Source organism: Eubalaena glacialis, chromosome 17, assembly GCF_028564815.1.
Source record: "Eubalaena glacialis isolate mEubGla1 chromosome 17, mEubGla1.1.hap2.+ XY, whole genome shotgun sequence".
Classification (NCBI taxonomy): Eukaryota; Metazoa; Chordata; class Mammalia; order Artiodactyla; family Balaenidae; genus Eubalaena; species Eubalaena glacialis.
The window spans coordinates 85,931,983-85,956,639 of NC_083732.1; the positions used below are offsets into that span (position 1 = coordinate 85,931,983).

Here is a 24,657-nt window from a genome sequence, read left to right on the forward strand (position 1 = left end):
TTAAGTAAAACTGCCATTTATGCAGAGAAAGATTATTGTAAGTTGCTTAGATTATCATGCTTTGGCAAAAGGATACCAAAAAATGCTTTGTCAACATGAAGGTAAACGAAATATAATGACCGGCATGGAGGATTACCAGATTTGCAAATTTATCTTTAACAATTATTTTATACATGTTTTCCAATTTTATCTTTCACTAACTTTTTTCCCTGGTTAAAAAATCAAATCATATTTATTGAATAGATTTTGAAATTACTAAGAACCAATCAAACTAACAAAAAGAACAAATCATCTTCCATTATCCCATCACCTAGACATACATAATAACTGTGAAAGGTAATGAATGGACTCTGAAGTCAGACACATCTTCGATTTGAGTCTTTACTACTTATTATTATTTGTCTTTAAAAATTAGTTACTTGACCTTTCTGTGCTTCAGTTTTCTCACCTATAAAATGGGAGTAACAATAGAATTTACCTTATAGGGTTGTTGAAAGTCCTTCGTAGACCTGGCACATGGTAGATATTGAATCTACTACTAACTGTTGTTATTTTCTTCTAGTAATGAGTACGTTTTAAAATAATGTTTTAAAATGTTCCCTTTAGAGGAAAAAATTTGGAACGGCTAGAATCCAAAAGACACATAGGATAACAAGCATCGGCAAGGATGTGCAGAATTGGAACCTTCAAGCACTGCTTGAAGGTTTGGGTGGGAATGTAAGACGGTGCAGCCGAGCTGGAAAATGGTCAGGCAGCTCCTTAAATGGTTAAACGGTTATCACATGATCTGATAATTCCACTCCTAGGTATACCCAAGAGAAATGAAAACTGGTCCACACAAAAACTGGTATGTGAATGTTCATAACAGCATCGTTCCCAACAGCCAAAAAGTGGAATCAACCCATCAACTAATGAATGGATAAACAAAATGTAGCATATCCACACCGTGAAATATTATTCAGCATAAAAAGATATGCCATACTGATACTTCCTTGTGGGTGAACATTGACAACATTATGCTAAGTGAAAGAAGCCAGTCACATTTTGTATGATTCCACTTACATGAAATTTCTAGAACAGGCAAATCTAGAGACAGAAAGTAGATTTGTGGTCGTGTAGGGGAGGGGGAGGAGGGACTGCTAATGGGTACAGGGTTTCTACCGGGAGAATGAAAAGTTCTAAAATTAGATGGTGGCAATGGTTGAACAACTCTGTGACTATACTAAAAACACTAAATTATACAGCTTAAGTGGGTGAATTGTGTGGTATGCAAACAATGTTTCCATACAGCTCGTGTGTACATGCAGCGAGAGTGCCCGGGGGTGGTGGAGGTCAGACCAACACGCTCCTGGCTCAGCCACAGCACTGCGCCACCTCACCAGGGCCCAGCGCTCAGCGCCACCGTGGTCGTGATGAACACATCATTTACTCTCTGTTATACTGTCTACTTTGCACTCATAATGGACCACAGGTACGAGAAAAGAACCATGAAGACCACATGTTAAAAGGGGCACAAAAATGAGCACCAAGACACTTGTGCCTCAAAATCCAAGGTTAAAAAGATAACATATAATGACAACTATGTCATATTTGGCTTTTCACTTTCTGGGAATGAAGACAAGCCCAATTCAAAAAGGATGGAAACGTACTTAAAAATAACTTGACATCATGGTTCATGTAGCATCATTTGCAATTAACTCTATAATGATTAAAACTCTGAAAATGCCAAACGCAAAAATTCTAAATGGAAGGTCACAAAAAACTCTGGCCAGCTGTTGATGATAGACAATCTACCTTTTAACATACGCTCAATCCCTAAATCAAGTATGACATGGGCCTTTTTAATTGATGTTTACAAATCATACTTCTTAACATAATTAGTGTATATTACTTGTTAAGTAGAGCAATCTTTAAATCTGTCTTTAAATAATGAATATTGATAGCATTTTTAAATGAACATTAACACATAACATTCAATAATGTAACAGTTCAAAATAAAATACAGATCACTTAAAATTATTGATTGTAATACTTTAATAATATGTATGGTTGAGACGTAAAATAGGTCCCTTCAAGGTACAGCTGTGCGAGTGGAGACAGAAAAATGGGAGATGGTTCACCGCCTGGGCAGCTCCTAACTGGTGACACTGGGGACCAGAGGGTGTTAGCTGCTGTGTCAACCTAAGTAACATGCCCAGCTGCTCCTGCCATGGGAGGCGGGGTCCCAGCTCCTGCCTGTGCAGACCTACACTATGTTAACGCTTGGAAAGACGATGAAAAGCGTGCTCATCGTTTCGGGGAACACAAGTCAACAGGAGCAGGAAGGGATGGAGCAAATGCGTTGTCATTAAGCTCCTCCCACCAAAGATTCGATGAATGGGTTAGAGAGAGATGGGAGCCCTGGGGCAGACCCAGCCCCCGCCCATCACAGAAGCAGGTCTCGGTGCAGGTGTCCACCTCCCCTCCTCTGTCCTCCCCAGGGTGCCCCTCACAGCCCAGCCTCAGTGACGGCTGTGAAGAGGGTGAAGCTGCCGGGCAGGCGAGGGCTTCCCTCTGAGTAACACAGCCCTGGTCTTCGTACCAGCCACCCAGACGTGAGTCCCCAGCTGGGCTGTCCCTGTGCCACTGCCACATGGAAGAGGGGGAGTCCCTGACCTTGCCCTTGACAACCGCCGTTTCTCAGTTTTCTACCTGTGTCAGGCACTGTATTAGACGCCCTGTGTATTGATGCATTCTTTAAACCTTACCACAGCCCTGCAAGATCAGTGTTCTCTCCATTTCAAGATGAAGAAAAATGATGCTTAAAGAAACAGGAATGACTTGCTCAAGACCACAGGGCAAATAAGTGGGAGGATCAAAATTTGAAATTAGATACAGGTACAATGGGTTCTGAATCCTGTGCTTGTTAAAATTCTAAATTGTTGTTAAATTTAAAACCAACTTAAATCAACACAGCAACTTGAAAAAGATCAACCGTGATGAAATCCGACATTGAAACTGCCTTTATTACATGTCTGTGAGCAGAGGCTCCCTACAGCGTGGAGCGGTCCCACTCCATGAGGGAAACGGAATTTTTCTTCTAAATGTCCGGGGAGAAGCGCCATGGTGTGTCAGGTTGTATGATTTTCATTCAGAATGTAACAACTCCCACACCTTATGCCCTGCTCAGGGGAGTGTATTTTCCACAGAGCTCAGAGTAGCAATGTGTAAGACTGGACCACTTATCCTAGCAGCCTAGAAAGAAGTTGCTCCTGCAGTGGGGGAGGCCAGGCACTCAGACAGGGAGGCATGGCCCAATCCATTTCAATCTGGTCCCTAACAACATTACCAGGCAGCTTGGTGTAAAAAGTGAATCTTAATGGTAATTGATCTCCTAAATAAAAGTCAGCTGAAACCTAGGTACACCCCTGAAGGAAGGAGAATGGTAAAAAAAAAAAAAAAAGCAATGAGAATTCCACCTCCCATCTATATTGTGCTTTGGCTTTGAGAAAACACTGGGCCCTCTACTGTTTAATTTGATTCTCTTATCCCCCATGAGGTGAGCAGAGCCGGTGATCACTCCAGTGAGGGACAGGAGGGCTGAAGCTGCGAGAGATACAGAGATGCTTGCAAAGACACAGGGGGCCAAGGGAAACCCAGGTCTCTAGAATCCCAGTTCAGAGTATGTGTGGCAGGGAGCATGGGTTTTGGTGCCAAGAAGGCCAGAATTCAAATCTAATCTCTTTTTCTCATTAATGTGCAACCAGGGTGAGTTACTTAACATCTCCATACAGCAATGCTGACTTCAAAGGGTTCTCTGGAGTTTAAATTCCACCCATTTTTGGTCTCTTGGGTATTTATTTTTAGGACTTCATGGTACATGTTGGATACAGACCTTTGTTGCATAAGTGTATTGTAAATATTTTCTCCCAATATGGAGCTTGCTTTTTGATGAGCTGAAGTTTTTAATTTTGATAAAAACCATCTTATCAACTTTTAATTTTATGGTTAGTAGTTTCTCACCCCATCTGAGAAATCTTTGCTTCATGGAAAAATTTTAATTAAGAATTAAAACTAATTAACTAATTAAAACTAAAAATTAAACTCTTTAACTGATATTACTATCCCAGGGATTCTATTTTCTCTTGTACCAACTTTAGTAATTCATGTCTTTCAAAATTTTTTTCCATTTCATTTAAGTTGTCAAATTTATTGGAATATGATTTCTCACAGTACACTCTTATTATTCTTTTAACGTCTGCAGAATTTAGCCATGCCCCCCTCTTTCATTCTCATTATTAGTAATTTGTGTGTTCACTCTCTTTTTTTAAATTCTGAACATCCTGGCTATAGTTTACTAATTTCATTAATCTTTTCAAAGAATCGACTTTGGGTTCCATTTAGTTTACACATTATTTTTTCATTTTCTATTTCATTCCTATCCACTCTTTATTATTATTTTCTTTTACTTCAGTTTATTCTGGGTACATTTGGTTCTTCTTTATCTTACATAGACACTTATACCACTGATTTTAAGCCGTTCAACTTCTAGCGTAAGCATTTAGTGTTCTATAATATCAGTTAGCTGGAGTTGTTTACTAGTCCTGTGCAAGCTTTCTATATTTTTACTAATTTTCTGTCTCCTTGTTCTGTCAAAAACTGAGATACAAGTGTTGAAATATCCAACTATAATTATCTGTTTTCCATCTCTCCCTTCAGATGTCGGTTTTATTTTGAAGTTATGTTTCTAAGTGCATTTGCATTTAGGATTGTCAGGGACTCTTGATGACTTGACCCTTCCATCATTACAAATTATCTGCTTACTCTCTCTTTTTCTCCTGAAAGTCTACTTATTTGATAATATATCCATGCCATCTTTCTTACGATTACTGTTAACATGGCATGCCTTTCCCCCCCCCATATTTTTGCTTTTAAACTGTGCATATTTAATGTGAGTTTCTTATAGAAAACATAGAGAGTTGGCTCTTGTATTTTTATACAGCATGACAATTTCCACATTTTTTCCCACCACATATATGTCCAGTTCTTCCAGCATCATTTGTTGGAAAGATTTTCATTCCACATAAAATTGTTTTCATACCTTGTTGGTCATATGATCAATTGATCATACATGAGTGAGTCTATTTCTGGACCATCTATTATGGTCCGTTGATCTATCTTTACAACAATAGCATTCTCTCTTGATTACTGTAACTTTATGTTAAGTCTTAAAGTCGTATAGCCTAAGTCCTCCAACTTTGTTTTTCTGTCAAGTCATTTGCCTATTCCATTGGCAATAATCTGTTCCATTGTGAAATAATTTTTAAAACAGCTTGTCAACTTCCACCACCACCCCCCCCAAAAAATTCCTGTTGGGATTTTAATTGGGATTGCATTGAATTTATAATCAAATTTGGGGAAACTGGTATCCTAGCAGTAACTGACTCTTCCAATCAATAAACATGGTATCTCTCCCCAACTATTTAAGTCTTTCATCCATACGTCACATCATGCACAAAACTTCATTTGAGACAGATTCTGGGAAAAACTTTAACTATAAACCTCCTCAAAGAAAAAGTGGCAGAGTATCTCTGTAACTCGGGGGGCAAAGATTTTAAATGGAGCATTTAGTTCAGTTCCATTTAATGTAATTCTTGGTACAGTGGGTTTAAATCTACCACACTGCTATTTGTTTCTACTTAACTATATGTTCCTGGTTCTTTTCTTCTCCTTTCTTGCCACCTCTTTCCCCCTTTGGGGGGTTATTTTTTAGTGTTCTGTTTTATCTCTCCTGGTATACTATCCATACCTTAAGTCATTGCTCAAGGCTTTACAACATGCGTCTCTAACATCACATTCTAACTTCAAATAATATAACATTTTGCATATAAAAATGTCCATTTCTCCCTCTTTTTCCATTTGTATGACTTTTTTTTTTTTTTTACATATTCTACTTCTTTATATGATATGCACTACAAAATTAAATGCTATTATTTCTTTCTTAGACAGTCAGTAGTCTTTTAAAGAAATCAAAAAGCGAGGATAAAAAATCTCATACCTAACCTATTCACTTTATTTCCGGGAGTCATCATTCCTTAATGTAGATCCGAGTTTCCATCTGGTATTATCTCTGCCTGATGAGCTTTTACCAGGCTGATAAAACACAAGGACTGTGTTCTCTGTCCATCTCTGATCCCAGTGGGTGCTTCACATAGCACCCAAAACATTGGAGGTGTTGGTTTAAAGGTTTACAGTCTGCTAAGTGCTTTATTAGACATACAAAGAATGTACAGGGTAACCCACAGAAGGACCCCAACTATGCCTAGTCATGGTCAGGAAAATTTTATAAAAATGTAACATATATCAATGGCAAACAGACATTTTCCAAAAGGTTAAGTGAAGGAATGGTAGTTTAAGAAAAAGAACAGTTTTAGAAAAGGAGGTATGCAAAGGCACACTGGAGTAAGCTGTCCTGACACGTCCTGGTGATGGTGAGAAGCAAAGTGTCTTTCACATGAAGTGTGGCGGGACTGGGGACAAACAGCTGAAGAGAAATGCCTAGATCAAAATTTTAAGTACCTTGAATATCAGAGTGGGGACTTTGAACTTTATCCCGTAGGCACTGGGAAAGTCTTTAAGCCAGACGGTGACGTGGGAACGTTCACGTGTGTTTACAGGACGATGCCGGAGCAGGGTTAGAGGCAGGGGGACTGAGTAGGCAAGTATTTCTAGAGTCCCAAGGAAAGATGGCAAAGACGTGCAGTGGAATGCAGGGACATCAGCTCCACCCACAGGATTTGGGGCTCAGTTAGACTTAGCAGGAAAGGAAAGGGAGGATTAGAGGAAATCAAATCTCAATCCCAAGAGCAGGGAAAAGAAACACGTAGGCCAAAAGAAAGAGAGTGAGGTCAACAGGCGGGTAACCAGGAGCCGAACAGCACGTCAGCTAACCACCAACTCTTCTGAGTGTACATGTGCACCAAACCACAAGGCAACATTTTTCTCATCTTAAATTGTCATTAAGAACTGCAGGGGCCATGACATGGAAGCCAGATATCAATAAGGCGAAAATAATCCAACTCAGTGACAACCTGTGCTGCTTCTAAGACCTATTTATATGAGCAGTGGCAGCAGGAGATGAGGGGATGAGAAAGAACACACACCAGGAGCGGACCAAAGCACAGGAAGGGCCTGAAAAACTCTCACAGCACCTGGCAGGCATCCTTGCCAAAGCTTCCCGCCGGCAAGTGCTTTGACGCTTTATACAAATTCAAAACAGAGGCAAGCGCTGGCAAGAAAGACCATTACTCTGTGGGTTGAAAAAGTGATAGATGATGAAATGTGATCAAAATGTGCTTGGGCTGAAAAGCCCAAAGGAAAGACATTAATTCTTGCCGAAGCCATTCTCCAATGGCTGGGGAGAACAGCAGTCTTTCCTATGAACTGAAACTACCCTTACTTCTGGGGGCTGTATCACTCTAAAGAGAGTTTTATATCGACATTAACGTCCCTCTATTATACTGTGTGGACTATAGAGCCCACTGGTGGAGGGGAGAGGGACGCTGCATGTGATGGTCTCTCCCCCACGGTCAAGGATAGACAGGTAAGTATAGCCTTAACTCCATTAAAAATAAGTAATACTGGGACTTCCCTGGTGGCACAGTGGTTAAGAATCTGCCTGCCAATGCAGGGGTCATGGGCTGGAGCCCTGGTCCGGGAAGATCCCACATGCCGCGGAGAAACTAAGCCCGTGCGCCACAACTACTGAGGCTGCCCTCTAGAGCCTGCGAGCCACAACTACTGAGCCCACATACCACAACTACTGAAGCCCACGCACCTAGAGCCCGTGCTCCGCAACAAAAGAAGACACCGCGATGAGAAGCCCGCGCACCGCAACGAAGCGTAGCCCCCGCTCTCCGAAACTTGAGAAAGCCCGCGCGCAGCAGCAAAGACCCAACGCAGCCAAAAATAAATAAATTTATTAACAACAACAACAACAAAAAGTAACACTAGCCCACTCTACCCTCCCCCGAGATGTAATGTGCCCCTGGACATGAGAATGTGGACATGCCCAGGGGTGGTCAGGACCTGCCTTCCAAAGGCTGCTCACCACCTGGGCAGGAATCTGACCCCAGAGGGTCTCCATTTGGCTGGAGCCCCACCCAGTGCTTCAGACCCTACAGCTCCCAGTTCATCACAGGTCAAATTTGGGGGTGAGAAACTGTCATTCTCCCACCTAAGGGAGGAGTAACCTCTAGTATCTCTGACCACTTCCGGGTTTGAAGTAGACAAACTGGTTTCTTTCTCCCTAAAGGAAGACTAGGCCTGGGGAAGTGATCAAGAGAGAAAGCCTCCTGCAAGTAGGGTGCTCTGGGCAGAAATAACCCCACGCTCCAGATGGCTGGGAGCTCCGCAAAGATGGGGCTGAGACGCTGGGCAGCCTGGCCCTGCCTGCACAGTCTTCCTGGGGCGCCCGAAGTGACACAGACAGATAGGCTGGACGCCTCCAGGGGTCTCCAAGACAGGGAGCCGTCTGCTGCGCCCCTGCTAGCAGGAGAGCTGAACCAGACTGGAGTGAGTTCCAGGCTCGGGACAACGGGCGGGAACCGTGTCCTGCAGGATGACAACCACAAGCAAGCATACTGCACCGCCAACAACATTACTACAGCACGGTAGAAGGTGTGAAGTCCAGTCACTCCCATCTAACAGAAGCGGCATTGCTCTACACTGCCTGTTTTTCTGATGAAGACCCGGGGAGGTTAAATAACTCAGCACAGCGAACAATGGGACCAAAACGAACACCAAGGTCAGAATTCCAAACGCAGTGCCCTCAGGCTCTAGAACAAGGTGGTCCAAGAGCAGAGGTGCATTTACCTGGTTGCCGGCAGAGTACTGACTCGTGTGAAGAACACAGATGGCTCAACCTCTACGTGCAGCCCCAGGGAGAGGTTCCTGTAATATCCTTCAATGTGGCCCGGGCCTCCGGAGTATTTGAAATTCAGGATAGCTTCCAGGGTCTAAAAAGATGTAAAAAATGGTAAGTTAGTACCCCCTAAGTTGATCGCCATTCCCCCAGGCAGCAGACTTCACTCAGATAAGGCTGAAGATTATCCCAACTGGTAAAGTTATTACCACGGGCAGCTCTCACCCAGGGCTGTCACCTGGCACCTGACATCTGGTACCATCTTTCCTCCGATGATGCCCTGTATCTAACACCTACAATTCTCAGCCTGGAACCACGAATGGAAAGGAGCTCCAGAATTACTCTGTGACGGGATATAGCATTTCAGAGAGAAAAACGCATTTCAATCAGCATCACTTAAACACACAGATCAGGTTGGGGGGGAGGAGGGACTTCCATCAAGGAGCTAGAACGTGGTTCCCAGGCTAACAGTGAGTAAGGCCGACAAACTACAAACTCATGACACTTCCTTGAACCCACAGAGATAAGGTCACAGGGCAACCACATAGCCAGAAGGCCAAGGAGGAACAAGGTCCTTCCAGGAGGGACAGGGTGGGGACACATCTCACCAGGGGCAGAGCCAGCCACCATAGAAGCTGGCAGGAAGGAATCAGCTCAGACGTTAATGAACTGCTAAAGGCTGAGTAGGGGCTCTGTTGATAGTGAGGACTCTCCAGACCCAAGGACAGTTCCCACCGCTCCAGGTCTTCTCCAAGGACCTCCTTGGGGGCTTACAAAAAGGACGGGCAGGGGCAGGAGTGCAGGGGAGCCTCCCTGGGGGTACAGGCCTGGAAGAGGGGGTCAGGAGCCACCAGAGGAAGAAAAAGAAACCGGAACCACAGCTCCAATCCCCTACCCCCATCCCAACCCCATCCAGACCCTTCTCTCCTCTAAAGCAAAATCTTAAGCTTCTGGAGGAGGGGTAGCCAATGACAAGGGCACAAAGACAGGGGTAAATATCCGTTCTAGTGAGGGGAGGGCAGACGCTGCTGGGAGGGCCAGGAGCCGGTCCCAAGCCAGGATCCTACAGCAATGCCACTAGAGACAGAGGCAGGAAACCCATTCATACACACTGCCCACCACTATACCAGGCAGAGGATGGCTGCTACTGGAGGAAGGGCAGGAACGCCGAGAGCCCACATGCAGGATCCAGGGGCACGGCTCCGACCTAGGACTGAGGCAGCACGAGGAGAACAAGAGGGCCCCATCTGCTCCTGGCACAGACCTAGCAGGCACCTGGTAAGAAGCCTCTGGGGGTGGCATGAAGGTGTGGAGAGACCCCGGCCAGGTGCTGGTGGGCAGGGAGGGCTCTAGGGCTGAGGATGGAGGACCATTATGGGAAAAACCCCTGGTACCTACCTCAGCAGCCCCTACTTTCTTCCCCTTCCCCCAGCACAATTTGGAGCCTGTGCTGCACCAAGAGTAACCATAGCAACAGGAAATCTCAAACCCAGCTCAACTCCTCACTAAAATGACTCAGCCTTCCCCGGTAAGGTCCTAAAACGGGTGTCAGCACACTATGGCCCAAGGGCCAGATCTGGCCCGCAGCCTGGTTCTGTATGCCCTGGAGCTGATAACAGTTTTCACATTTTTAAAAGGTTGTAAAACAAAACAAACGACAAAACCAAAGAAGAATATGCAACAGAGACCATAGGCAGCCAGCAAAGCTAAAATATTTACTATATGGTCCTTTACATAAAAAGTTTACCGATAAAACTCTAAGAAGAAAACATAGGAGGAAATCTTCATGACCTTGGATTAGGAATAGTTTCGTAGATATGACACCAAAAGCACAAGCAACAAGAGAAAAAAGGCTGGTGTCGTGGAAACCCAAGGAGGGCAGAGCTCTGGGAAGAAGGGCCAGAATGTCCATTGCTGCAGCCAATCCATGTAAAAAGGGTCTGAGAAAGCGTCCACCACACTAATGGCGATGAACTGGTCACTAAAGACCCTAGTGGAAGCCTTTTCCAGAAAAGGAAGAGTGAGGGTGAGCTCAGAGCATTGTCTGGGGCTGACAGTGCCGGACAGGAGCCTCAAAACCACGTGTTCAAGGTGGGGACTCAAGCACATTCCCACCTGCAAGAGCCAAGAGAAGCCACACTTCCCAAATGGCAGAGCAGGTGCCTGCCCACCTGCCCTCCTGCTCTCTTCCCTATGCTTCAAGAGTCACATTTCAATAAGCCTTCCGGGCAAGACACGGCATTTAGCCCTCAGTCATTGCTGAATTTCACTGACCGGTTTCCCCTCTCCAAAAAAGAGGCAGCCACAGCTACACAATTATTTAGAACTAAAGAAAACCACCTGTGTATGCATGCTGTCAGAGGCCATCCTAGGTGGAGAATGGTTTTCCTCTGGGAAGGCCAGAGGACAGAAATTCCAGAGACAGGCAAGGCAGCCTGGTACAGTGGACGGAGAGCAGGTATGGAGGCCAGATAAACTCAGCCTGACACTCTGTGAGACCTTGGGCGTAGTATCTCACCATTCTCAGCCTCGGTTTCTCAAGTGTTAAGTGGGGACAATAATTAACACCTATCTCACTGGACTTTAATGAAGATTCGGTGAGAAAACTAAGTAGCAGAACAAATATGCACTCACTAAATAGGTTCCCTTCTCCTTCTGCAACCTCACCATCTGACACCCTAAGGCAACATGGCTTAAAATAGGAAGAAATGTGAAATGTATTTCAATGCCATTTATTTTATTTAACATTTTTCGTATCGTGGTTAAATACTCGTAACATAAAATTTATCATTTTAACCATTGTTAAGTGTATGGTTTTGTGGCATTAAGTACTTGCACATTGTTGTATAACCATCACCACCATCCATCTCCAGAATTTTTCATCTTCCCAAACTGAAACTCTGTACAAATTACACAAAAAAATGTACTCTCCTCTCCCCCAGCTCCTGGCACCCACCATCTACTTTCTGTCTCCATGGATTTGACTACTCCAGATACCTCATGTAAGTGGAATCATTGCATTTTTGTCCTGTTGTGACTGGCTTATTTCCTCAGCATAGTGTTTCCAAGGTTCATCTGTGCTATAGCTTATATCAGAACTTAATTCCTTTTTAAGGCTGAATAATATTCCACTGAATGGATATACCACATGTTGTTTATCCATTCACCTGTCAACAAGCACTTACGTTGCTTCCACTTTTTGGCTATTGTGAATAATGCTGCTATGAACATGAGTGTACAAATATCTGTTTGAGACCCTGCTTTCAATTCCTTTGGGCATATCCCCAGAAGTGGAACTGCTAGATCACATGATAATTCTATATCTAATCTCTTTAAGGAATCACTATACCATTTTCCACAATGGCTGCACCATTCACATTCCTACCAGCAATGCACAAGGACTCCAATCTCTCTACATCCTCAACAATACTTGTTTTTTTTTTCCTGTTTGCTTGGTCTGTTTTTTAATAATCACCATCCTAATGGGGGTGAAGTGGTATCTCATTTTGGTTTTGATTTGCATTTGCCTAATGACTAATGATGTTGAGTACCTTTTTATATGCTTACTGGCCATTTGTACATCTTCTTTGGAGAAATGTCTATTCAAGTTCCTCAGTCCCATTTTAAAAGCTCATTGTTCCAACTCACCTCCCACCACTCCTCAAGGTCTATATGTTTACAGGTTCCCTTGAATTTTGGTCCTAATTCTCTCAACCTGTATAAATGTTACTCCTTCTTCATGGCCTCTCAAAAGCCATGCCTTCTCCAGTAAGATGGCTATACTGCCTTACTTTAAAAGGACTCCGTGAAATACGGATTTTTAAAAAATACTCAAGGATCATATTTTGGTTTCACCAAAATCCCAAATTCTTTTCCCATAGCATAAAGCACTGTACTGTCATCTCAAAAGGATTGCCAACTTTATGTCTTATACTTTTGAAAACCCTTGTTTGTGAGTAGAAGGTAAGACCCCCTCACACACACATCCAAATAAACCTTTCTGTAACGACTTTCTCAGTCCAGCTGACTCTCATCTGTTTGGTCTATTCTTTCATTCATCTTTTCAATCACTTCCTGGGTACTTTCTGAGTGCCAGGATCTGTGCTTAGAACAATGAATACAGTATGGGCCCTGATCTCAGAAAGCTCACTAAATGTTGAGTCAATGAATGTCTGAATAAATTAACTGATAAATAAGCAAATAAAACCAATCCATCACCCAACACATACATGGCAGCTTCCACAAATTCCAAGCATGGTGGTCAAGGAAATAAACAGGTTCTCAATTATGGCCTTGAAAAGCCAAAATCTGTGAAGTAATAAAAATGTCACACCGTCTTTTTTGTTTTTTAAGGTAAACTTAAAAGTTGTCTCCAGGTAGTGATAGAGTAGAAATCACCTGGGAAATGAGCAAAAAATACACAGAGATAGATAACTGTCAAGTACCATATAACAAAGAAGAAACAGTCTGTGTTTCTATCTTCTTGGAACTGGCTGTTTATTTACTCTGTAGAGAAGCAAGGAAAAGATATAATTATGGGGGGAAATATGTAATTTATGAAAATCAAGCACAGAAAAGATTTTCTAAAATTGAGTATTACTGCCTTTCTTCCTTGATTAAAAAAAAAAAAAAACCTCAGTCCCAAAAAATTAGAATATTTTAATAAAGCCATAAAGTGGGGTGATAAAAGACACAGGATTTCCAAGCTTTATTTCAATCAAAATATGAGGAGAAACAGTGCAGTACTCTGCCATAAGACTTTCCCTTCTTAGAACATGCGATGGTCTTTACTTTGAGGGAAGACTATTATAAAAATCAGAAATGGGCAAAGAATTAGAGAAAAGTTACTTTCTAGGTATACTATCAATATAATTTATTATTTGAGCTAAAATGAAAGGTTTTTCAAGAGCTACCTTTTATTGGGCACCTACTAAGTGCCAAATGCAATGCTAAGTTGTCTTCACACATGGGCTCTAATGTTAAGAGCCCTACAAGGAAAGTCCAGTTTTCGCAAACAAGCAGTTAGGTGACTGGCCTATGCCACACACCCAGGGAGTAGCACATCCAGGATTCAAATGCAGAGCTGCATGGCTGCACAGCCCTCTCTTCCATGTATGCAAACTGCTCAGAGCAGCATTCATTCATTCACTCATCCACCCACTCATTCACTCACTGACCCTGAATGAATGTCTACTAAGTGTAAGGGACTATGGCAGATGACATAATGCCACCTCTGAGGGCTTGCTCAGGTCTAGTCAAAGACACAAGCCCCTAGATATCTAAGACAGTTGTGATATATTACATCACAGAGAAGCGTCCTAGTATATACAAGGATACAGGAGAAAAAAAGCCCGTGTGTGTCAGGTGTGGAGTTGGATACAAAGAGCCAACAACCCAGCAAGGAAGGGAGGATTGGGCAATTATTAAATAGAAATTGGACAAATAATGGGAGAAAAAAATCAATTAAGCTAAAACCTATTTTGTGAAAATATCAATAAAAGTGACAATCCTCTAAGTTAGGCTGATCAAGGAAAAAAGAAGTGAGAAACTAATTACTAATATCAGGAATGAAAACGAGTATCTGTACAGATCGTGCACACATGAAAAAGACAGTAGAGAAAGAGTGTAAACAATTTAGTGCCAATAGATTCAACAACTTAGGTAAAATGGGCACATGTTACCAAACGAAATCAACAAGAAATAGAAAACCTGAAGAGCCTCCTGCTAAGCGAAGACATTGGATTCATAAACTAAAACACCCTTCTAAAAGAAACCCCAAGCTCAGATGGTCTCCCAGCTGAATTCTGTCAAAACTTAATGTTAGAGACAATACCAGTTTACAGAAACGCCTTCAGAAAAGAGAGGGAGAAAATACCCCCATTCTTTTTATGAGGCCAGTGTTACCCAAATGCTAAAAGCAGAGAGTTCATAAAGAAAACTACAGGCCTATATCCCTCCTGAATTTAGATGTAAAAATCCTTAACAATTATTACTGAGTCAAATTCAGTAATATTTAAAATGAGTAATACATCATGGCCAAGTAAGCTTAACAGTGCAAGGTTTGGTCTAACATTAGAAATCAATCAATGTCATTCACCATATTAACAGACCGTTAACAGACAAAAAAAAAAAAGAAAAGAAAAAGAAAGAAAAGCCATAGGATCATCTCAATAGCTTCAGAAAATGCAATTGACAACATTCAAAACCTATTTATGATTTCTTTTAAAATCTCAGCAAACTAGGCACAAAAAGGAACATCCTCAATCCACAAAGTGCACCCATGAAAAACTTGCAGTTAAAACCATACTTAATCATAAGCAATGTTTTGCCCCTAAAATCCAGAACAAGGCGAGGACTTAGCTGTCATTACTGCTATAAACACTGTACTTGAGATCCTAGGCAAGTCAATAAGGCAAGAAAAAGAAATTAAAGGCCTACATGTCAGAAAGGAAGAAGTAAAACTGTCTGTTCATATATGACAGTCATGTGCCCCCAAAAAATCCTAACGAATCTACCAGAACTCTCAGAAATTGCTAGTGGTAATGTAAAATGTACAATCACTTTGGAAAACAACTAGGCAATTCCTCATAAATTTAAACATAGAATTAATATATTATTTAGCAATGAAACTTCTACCAAGAAAAATAAAAACATATATCCATACCAAGACGTGCATATCAATGTCCCTGGAAACTTTATTCGTAGTACAGGTTAATCCCAAACTGAAAATAACCTCAATGTCCAACAGGAGGTAGGTGACTAGACAAACAAATTTTATGGAATACTACTCAGCAACGAAATGAAGCAAACTACTGATAGACACAACATGCAGAAATCCCCAAGACATTATTCTGAGTGAAAGAGGCTAGATACAAAAGAATATATACCGTATGCTTGCATGTACATGAGATGCTAGAAAAGGTTACTCTTTAGGACAAAAAGCAGATCAGTTGTTGCCCGGGTTGGGGGCAGGAGAGGGCTGACTGCAAAGGGATCAGGGAAACTTGTCGGGCGATAATGAGAATATTCTATATCTTGATGGCTGTACAGTTAATGTGGCTGCATTTTACAGAATGCAAATTATATTTAATAAAGTTGATTTTAGAAATTGATCCTGATCCTTAATAGGCACAAAATCACTTGCAAACATTAAAACAGAAGACTCCAAAGTCATAGCGTGGGCCACACTGATGGAGGGCAGCCTATGTCTGAGGACGAATGTGGAGCCTCAGGATCCCCAGGTTCTGCAGCAGGGTCATGGAAGTGAGGTTATGATTTACTGTAATTAAAACTTCACATGACCTGGGAAAAGTCATGTCCTTTCTCTAGTCCTCAATACATTCATCTGTAAAATCTGAGACTTGTGCCAGATATTGCCTGAGGTTCTTACCAGTTCTCATATGAATTGTTACTGTTCATTCTGTAATACTAGTCTAATGTTCCGTGATTTCTAATCTAACTAAGGCTATTGCCAGAGAAAAACAATCACCCTGGACACTGTCATAACTAATTTATATGTCTAAGAAATAGACCTCTAATTTTTAAAGACCCCAAGTGGACCTGTCACTGCAGATTTCCTTCTGCTCTATTTCCATGATACGACACAAGATTAACAGCTGTGATGTTATTCACTTAATAAGTCAAACGTTCAGGACCACAGGTCCCAGCTGGGGCTCATACCCCAAGAGGCCAGTCCTCCAGCTTACTTAAGGTCAATGAAACACACAAATGAAAGCCTTACCACTACTTTCCAGTTAATTAGCACTTTTGGCCAAAGTCTTTCTTCAGTGTTAATTATGCCTTAAAGATGCCAAGTGACTACAAATTAAATGGTACATCCACAATAATGTAGGAATGGATCTGCGCAACACCATCAAAGCAGCTCCTCTTCAAGAGGCCCGGAAGTCCCTTGGTGACTGAGAAGGGTCAGGACATGAGGTCCAGATGGAGGAAGATGTGTCTGGGGACTGTTAAAAGGCCAAGTCAAAAATCTGATTTCTGGTACCAAAAAAAGCAGCCGTTTCATCTTTTTTGTTGTGAAGTACATGTTCATATCATTTGACCTTTTTTTTTTTTTAATTGACCTGTCAGGTTTTTTTCTTCCAGATATCTAGGAGGTTTTATATATTAAGGAAATTACTCCTTGCCTGTGATATAAGCTGCAAATATTTTTTCACATTTGGATAGTATCTTTGGGTTTATTTATGATGCTCTTTGCCTTGCAGAAATGTTTAATTTTTTTGCAGTTAATGCATCAGTCTTTTCTTTTATGTCCCTTGCACCTTTTCCATGGCTCCTGAATCACGATTAGAAACACTCTCCACACTCCAAGGTTATAAAATATTATTCTCCCCTGTTTTCCTCTATGACTTTAAGGTTTATCTTTTAAACTTTTAACTTCAATATTATCACAAAGTGACAGAAAATTTGAAAGGAAAGTACAAAAACCACCCCTTTACCCAATTCAACAACTTTTCACATTTTCTCTCATTTTTAAATTCCCTCTCTTCAGATAGAGATAGAAGATAGATAGATAGATACATAGATAGATAGATAATGAAATAATGACGATAATGGTGTCTGCAAGTTCTGTTCCTATTTTTCCATTAGTAATTAACAAGCAATTTGTGTGGAGATGCTTTGAGAGGTGATAAATACCTTATTCCTCATTAAATTCTTACTCACTAGCTTTAGCATCCATTGACAATTTTCTAACACAAGACAATTTTCTTTTGCTACTAAGATGCTCTTGCTTCAAGGTTTTTCCAGTGAACAAACCTGAGAAATATGTGTCTGTACATACATACATACATACATATATATTGGCATCTTGCTATAGATAGATATGGATATAAGTATATATATGGACAAAGATACAGAAATAAACACAAACAGGGAGTTTAGAGTGATACCTCAAGTTCCAAATTTACACCACAAGATTCATTCTCATTTTCCCACACCTGTGACAACCTTCTCTAATGTGAGAAACGTAGGGTGCATCCTGCACCCTCCTCCATAGGACACAAGTCAGTGCTTGTGGGGTCTGTCCCCACCTCAGCCGAGGGCCCACAGAGAGAGGACGCCCGGTGTTCCACCATTAGACCTGGCACCTGGTCTTCATGGGAAGCGGGGTACATAGGTATGGGCGGGACAAAGAGCTCAAGCCCACCTCTAAGACTCCGGGCCCAAGGCCAAGTGCACTATAAGATCCCATCCAACGTTAAATCCGTGACAATAGGTCTGTCTTTGATCTCATTAGACTCACACTGCTGCACCTTCATTAAGCACCTAATGGCATTCTAACCTCAAGTGTGGAACTACAGTCAGGTCCACCTTCGCTGTATGCTGCCTCTTTGATAGGCCTGGGGCCACGTGGTCTGTTAACCAGGGCTGGAAACATGGACATTCATTCATTCAGGTGGTTGAGATGAAATTATGGCTTTACTCCAGAGACGTACAAGAATCAGAGGCTGCCAAAGCCCGACGAGGCTACTCAGGATACAAGGCAGTGATCACTGCAAAGCCTGCATCTCACGAGGCTCTGCTTTCTCTGGAGCTGGGCTGCTCCTGATTTAATTTATTTCTGCTGATGTTTTCAGTTATTCAACAACTCTTCTAGCCTGTGGCCTTTGCCCCTTTCTCACTCCAGCAAACTTCCTTCTTTAAATAGAAAACAAACTTTCTGCCTGCTTGGCCAGCAATGGCACTTCTAGGTCCTCGGAGCAGGTGACCCTGGTAAATGCCACCTCCCTTGGAACCTTCACCCTTTATCTTCACAGTGGGAATCAATTTAACAGCTGCTTTACAGAATTCTTTTCCAGCTCAGTTGGTACAACAGGCCAAGACTACAGCCGCCTGTCCTGCCCAGACCTCAGGGGTCCCACGCCCAGGATGAAAGCTGAGCAGCTGAGACTGAGGGGTGCCCTTGTAAGCCCTCTGTTGGGCTTCTGTCCCCAATAGCAAAGGCTGACTCTGGCACCTAGAATTTCTTCTTCTGGTCTATAATCTGCTCTCCCATTCTGAGATCCTCTAGAACATCTTGGCCAATAGGAAAAGAGGTTAAGGAAATAAAACTGCATTTTAATGGCCATCTATTACTATACATTGAATTCCACTTTCCTTATGCATCGTGTAGTTTAAGCCTCAAAATCCTTCAGAGAAGAGCTCATTAGCCCCATTTTGCAGGTGAGGGAAGGAGGCTTAAGGAGGATTAAGCACCATGTCCCAGACCACCCCTCTGCGGAGAGCGCTTGTTCTCCGTTCTTCTGTTTCCACGTGAAGGACTTTCCCTGAGGACTCTCTCCCTCACTCTTCCATGCCCTGGTTCACATGGAAAACACTGGCTACCCCAACTCCCACTGGCCACCCTGAGGCCTGAGAGACCAATACCGGGGTTCTCTGGTTGGATTTTATAGCCCACCTCTGCCCGGCACCTCTCCTGACTGCGGAGCTCTGCCCCAGAACTCGCGTCAGTCCCCAGAAGAGCTCGTTTCAACACAGTGCTGGGCCCCACAGCAGCGTTTCTGATTTGCAGGTCCAGAAGGGGCCCGAGAATTTGCATTTCTAAGGAGATCCCAGGATGCTGAAGCTACTGGTCCAGAGACCACACTCTGAGAGCCACCACGTGCAGATGGGGAGAGGAGGGCAGCCTCCCTAACTGGTGAGATGGGAAAGGATGGGTCTTGTGGGCTCCACCCCTTCCCTGTCCTCCACTGGCCCTGCAGGCTGGCCCGAGTCCTAGAGCCGGCCCCGTGGGTGAGAATCATGGACTTCAGCTCTGCCCTTGAATGTGTAGACACGCTAATTCCACGGTGAGGCGCTGGGGAGCCCACGTGGCCCCAGCCAGGCCGGCCCTCCCACCTAGCTTCTCCGGGTTGGTGAGCTGACTATGCCACTCCTGCACACACCTCTCTGATGTTCCAAACTTAGATTGTGCAAGCAGGGTGCTAGCTGGGCTCCTCTCAAACTCTGTTACCCATGTGAAGACAGCCCGGGGCTGACAGTCTAACACCACCCTCCTTCCACGGTTCCTCGGCAGGCCAGGGAGAGCCACCACCCCGACTGTCCATCAGACGTCCACTGAGCCCCGTCCTGGGCTGTCCACCATGCCGCATGCCCTGCCGAGAGCATGAGGAGGGGGTCAGACTGTTCCGGAAGAGGCTGGAGACAAGAGGAAACCAGGCTGACCCTTTTCCAGTGTGACGTTTGACCCCAGCTGCATGAAGGCAGGAAAGATGGGAAGCGGACCAGTGGAGACAAGCAGGGCACCCTGGCAGGCCAGCCGCCGAGCTCTGGCCGGAGCTCCCTCAGGGCCTGTGACTGAGTGCTGGGCCACAAGCAGCTGAACCACAATGACAGAAACAAGTCACAACAGACCCAGACGTGGACTTACACTTAGCCACTGACTCTGAAGACCTCACCTCTCAAGACCACTGGCCTACAGAGCCTCCCATATGCTGATAAAGAAACTGTGACTTGAGATGTAGAGAACAAACGTATGGGCACCAAGGGGGGGAAGTGGCGGGGTGGGGTGGTGGTGTGATGAATTGGGAGATTGGGATTGACGTGTATACACTGATGTGTATAAAATGGATGACTAATAGGAACCTGCTGTACAGAAAAATAAATACAACTTAAGAATTCAAAAAAAAGAAACTGTGACTTGGATTTGTGATTTGTCCAGCCAGCCCCAAAGCTTGTCCAAGGCAGAATTTAATGCCACACCTGCCCAGCTCCGAACTCCTTGTAATAGACAGCCATGGCACCGCTGTAGAAACAGTCATTATAACCCACTTAAATGTCAGGCTCCCCCCTCCGGCCCCGAGAGTCCCTCCAGGCACGGCGGTGCCCCCAGGGCTGGCTCACAGCCTGGCACACTGCCCGATGGAGGAGTTCAATCATCGCTTACCAATTAAATAAATAAATGAATGAAAGGAGTACCTTCAGCATTGATATAAAGAGCTTTCAGAGGATTATGGCTTCCTAGCCTCTGGGAGAATAAATCTCTATTATAAATGGAAACCTTATAGTCCCGCAGATGCTTTTTTTTCTTAATGCACAGCTGCATAAGAGAAAATTATCCCTTGTGTGTTAAATATGCCTTTCTAATTACACTCACCTAAGACGCATTCACTCTAAAGGCTAAGAATAGCTAAATAATATAAATTACAAAGGAGTAACATTCTGTGTCGGCTGAAAACATTAAGCCAGAGGTAAGCCAGGATTAGTGAACAGTCAATAAGTCATCGCAAAGGATCATTAGTATTAAAAACAAAACAGATGCACAATGAGGGCTGAGGACTTCACCCCCAAAACAAAAGCCAAGCCGCCGCCAAGGCATTTGATTTCCCGCCTCACTTGAGTCCTTGCCTCTGGCCACCCTGCCAGGGGCACAGGTGAGGAAGAGAAAGGTGGCAGCCAGGAGCCCGAGGACCCATGCGTGGTCAGATGCCGCCATGCACTTGCTGGCTGGGTGCCCGGGGCAGGCGGCCTCACTCCAGCTTCGGACTCCTCTGCGCGATGACACGATGAGGGCCCCCTGCCTGCTGGGCGGTTGTGAGCAATGAATGAGAAAACGAACAAGGGCGGTGGGTTTAACAAGCCTCTGCTCCCTCTGCTTCCTCAGGGAGAACATCTCCCTCCTGACAAAGATGAAGGCAGATGCTCGCGGCCTCTTGGGGAGATGAAACCAACGGTCCAAGCGCAAGGACGCCGCCCGCTCAACCGCCACGCAGCCAGGAGCCCCAGATCCACTGTGTCCCTGACTCCTTCCTTCCTCCAAATAGCCGCTCTGACTCAGTGTTACTCTACTTAGCCAAGACAAGTGAAAAGCAGCTATCACCAAGCCGACGATGTGAACGTATCGATAGTTAATGTTCTAGCAGTACTGGCTTTCCAGAGATGGGTTGTCCTTTTCAAAACAATGGTAGAATTGTAATGAGAAGCAAAAGGAATTCGGGGCTTGTTTTTACCTAAAATGTGGGGCGGGATCCAGACCGCATTATGGGGCAAGCCCACCTTCTACGTAAGGAACACCAGGATAAGAAGTCCCGGGGTTGGAAGGGGAGACTAAAAAGACGGGTGTGGGCGGGCTGAGAGCCGTGCCGCCCCCACGGCTCCTCACAGGCAGCGTGAGAGGGAACTTCCCCCGATGCCTCACAGCCACTGAACCCCCTTCTGTCCTTGCTTTGCTGGCTCGCCGTCCCCAGCCTCTGTTCCAAGACCACAGAGAGACCCGTCACTCCGTCCACAGCCTTGGAAGACGTCTCTGATATCTCTCTTCCCGAAAACAACTCACAGAAGCTCTTCAGACGTGGCGGGGCCCACATCTGCCACAGGGCACAAAGCCTTCAGATGGTCATTTTGTACTTTTTTTGGCACTAAAATGAGGGAAATGTCACTTATTCTTAGGCTTTTGTCCTGAGGGACAGAAATGTGTATAGACAAAGTCTACAAAGGGTCCTGTCACATCTGCAATAAACTGCTCTTGTTTCTACTACAGAACTGGCTGCAAAGATGGACCAAACCTCCTCCGTGAAGGGCTCGGCCTGGTGGCCTGTGGGCCCCCCACGTGACCTTCCAGGGGCAAGGCTCGTAGAAGCAGCTAAAGATAGCTGCGCACACTCTAGGGCAGAGAGTCACACACCTGTGCTGTATCTCCTCCTCCAGCACGCGCGCGCGCGCGCACACACACACACACCCACGCACACACACACACACACACCCCCCCCCCACACACACACACAGGAGCCCCGTGAACCCTGCACTCCAGCACACGGGTAGGTCTGAAATTAGATTGTGCTAGCCTGGGTCAGAGTAAGAGCCGAAAGGCAGCGGGCATGCAAGTCATTGCCCAAGGCCCAAGTAGCCTCTGGAGAGCTGGGGCGTGGGTCACCTCAAATCCAGATGAGAGGTTAGAGAATAAAGAACAAAACAAGTGCCTGCCTTCGGACAAAGGAAAGAGAAAATGTGCCACTTATGAAGAAAGAGACAAGAGGGGCTGGAGGGGCTCCAACGTGTTACTTAATTCCTCCTGATTCTCTGCGTGCCTGCCTTGGGGTCGTCAAATCCTCAGTCTCTGTTTGAGAAATACACAGAGAACAACAGTAATCAGTAATAGTTGTGCTTTCCGAGTTCTTCATGAGAGCGAGGCACTGACACAGTTCAGATGTGTTGAAAACTCTTCAGTGTAGACATGTGAGTTATGCCCTGTCTACTGGGCTCCACCACCACCTCTAGCAGGAGGTGGGACTGGACTCCAGTCAGACTCCAGCGGTAACGGTGGCACGTACCACTCCTCATCACTCCGCTACAGGCAGGGACAGAGGTGGGAGAGTTAGGAACTCAGTGCCCTGGGGAAGTAACTGCCCAGATGGCAGCAGAGGAAAAGACTGGGGAAGGAGTCCCCAGCTGAGCTCCCAGGGAGGGCAGGGGTCACACCAGGAAGCAAAGGGCCCATCAAGGGCCAGAGGGATGTGCTGACCTGCTAGGAGAGACCCAGCCAAAGCCTCAGGCCTCCAACCAGAACCCAAATGAGGCCTCACACAGCACCAGCCCCAAGAGCTGACTGCATCTTCCTAAAGAATCCAGCACAAGCTGGGCGGGAAACCACAATCACAGAAAGACAGAAAAAGTGAAAAGGCAGAAGACTATGTCCCAGATGAAGGAACAAGATAAAACACCAGAAAAACCACTAAATGGGGATAGGCAACCTTCCAGAAGAAGAATTCAGAATAATGAGAGTGAAGATAATCCAGGAGGGACTTCCCTGGTGGTGCAGCGTAAGAATCCACCTGCCAATGCAGGGGACATGGGTTCGAGCCCTGGTCCGGGAAGATCCCACATGCCACGGCGCAACTAAGCCCATGCGCCACAATTACTGAGCCTGTGCTCTAGAGCCTGCGAGCCACAACTACTGAAGCCCGTGTGCCTAGAGCTCGTGCTCCGCAACAAGAGAAGCCACTGCAATGAGAAGTCCGCGCACCACAACGAAGAGAAGCCCCCACTCACTGCAACTAGAGAAAGCCAGCACATAGCAACAAAGACCCAATGTAGCCAAATATAAATAATTAAATAATTTAAAAAAAAATGATCCAGGACCTCAGAAAAAGAATGGAGGCAAGGATCGAGAAGATGCAAGAAATATTTATCGGGCTTCCTTGGTGGCGCAGTGGCAGAGAATCTGCCTGCCAATGCAGGGGACACGGGTTCGAGCCCTGGTCTCGGAAGATCCACATGCCGCGGAGCGACTAGGCCCGTGAGCCACAATTACTGAGCCTGCGTGTCTGAAGCCTGTGCTCCTCAACAAGAGAGGCCGCGATAGTGAGAGGCCCGCGCACCGCGATGAAGAGTGGCCCCCACTTGCCGCAACTAGAGAAAGCCCTCGCACAGAAACAAAGACCCAACACAGCCATAAATAAATAAACAAATAAATAAAAAATTTTTTAAAAAAAAGAAAGAAATATTTATCAAAGACCTAGAAGAATTAAAGAACAAACAAACAGAGATGAACAATACAATAACTGAAATGAAAACTACACTAGAGGGAATCAATAGCAGAATAACTGAGGCAGAGAATGGATAAGTGACCTGGAAGACAGAATGGTGGAATTCACTGCTGCAGAAAAGAATAAAGAAAAAAGAATGAAAAGAAATGAAGACAGCCTAAGAGACCTCTGGGACAACATTAAACGCACCAACATTTGCATTATAGGGGTCCCAGAAGGAGAAGAGAGACAGAAAAGACCCAAGAAAAT

The 24,657-nt window shown here is 44.4% G+C and overlaps 1 protein-coding gene across 4 annotated transcripts in view; it reads right to left on the reverse strand.

The window, feature by feature from the left end:
- Positions 1–24,657, reverse strand: part of TRAPPC9 (trafficking protein particle complex subunit 9) — a 535,221-nt gene that overhangs the window by 186,631 nt on the left and 323,933 nt on the right. For all 4 annotated transcript variants that reach the window (XR_009697631.1, XM_061171479.1, XM_061171478.1 and 1 more), the window contains one exon: positions 8,854–8,996. Coding sequence is in view for 3 of the 4 variants with exons in the window: in XM_061171479.1 (XP_061027462.1) it covers positions 8,854–8,996 (143 nt within the window). In the remaining variant the exon portion in view is untranslated. The remainder of the gene's footprint in view (positions 1–8,853; positions 8,997–24,657) is intronic.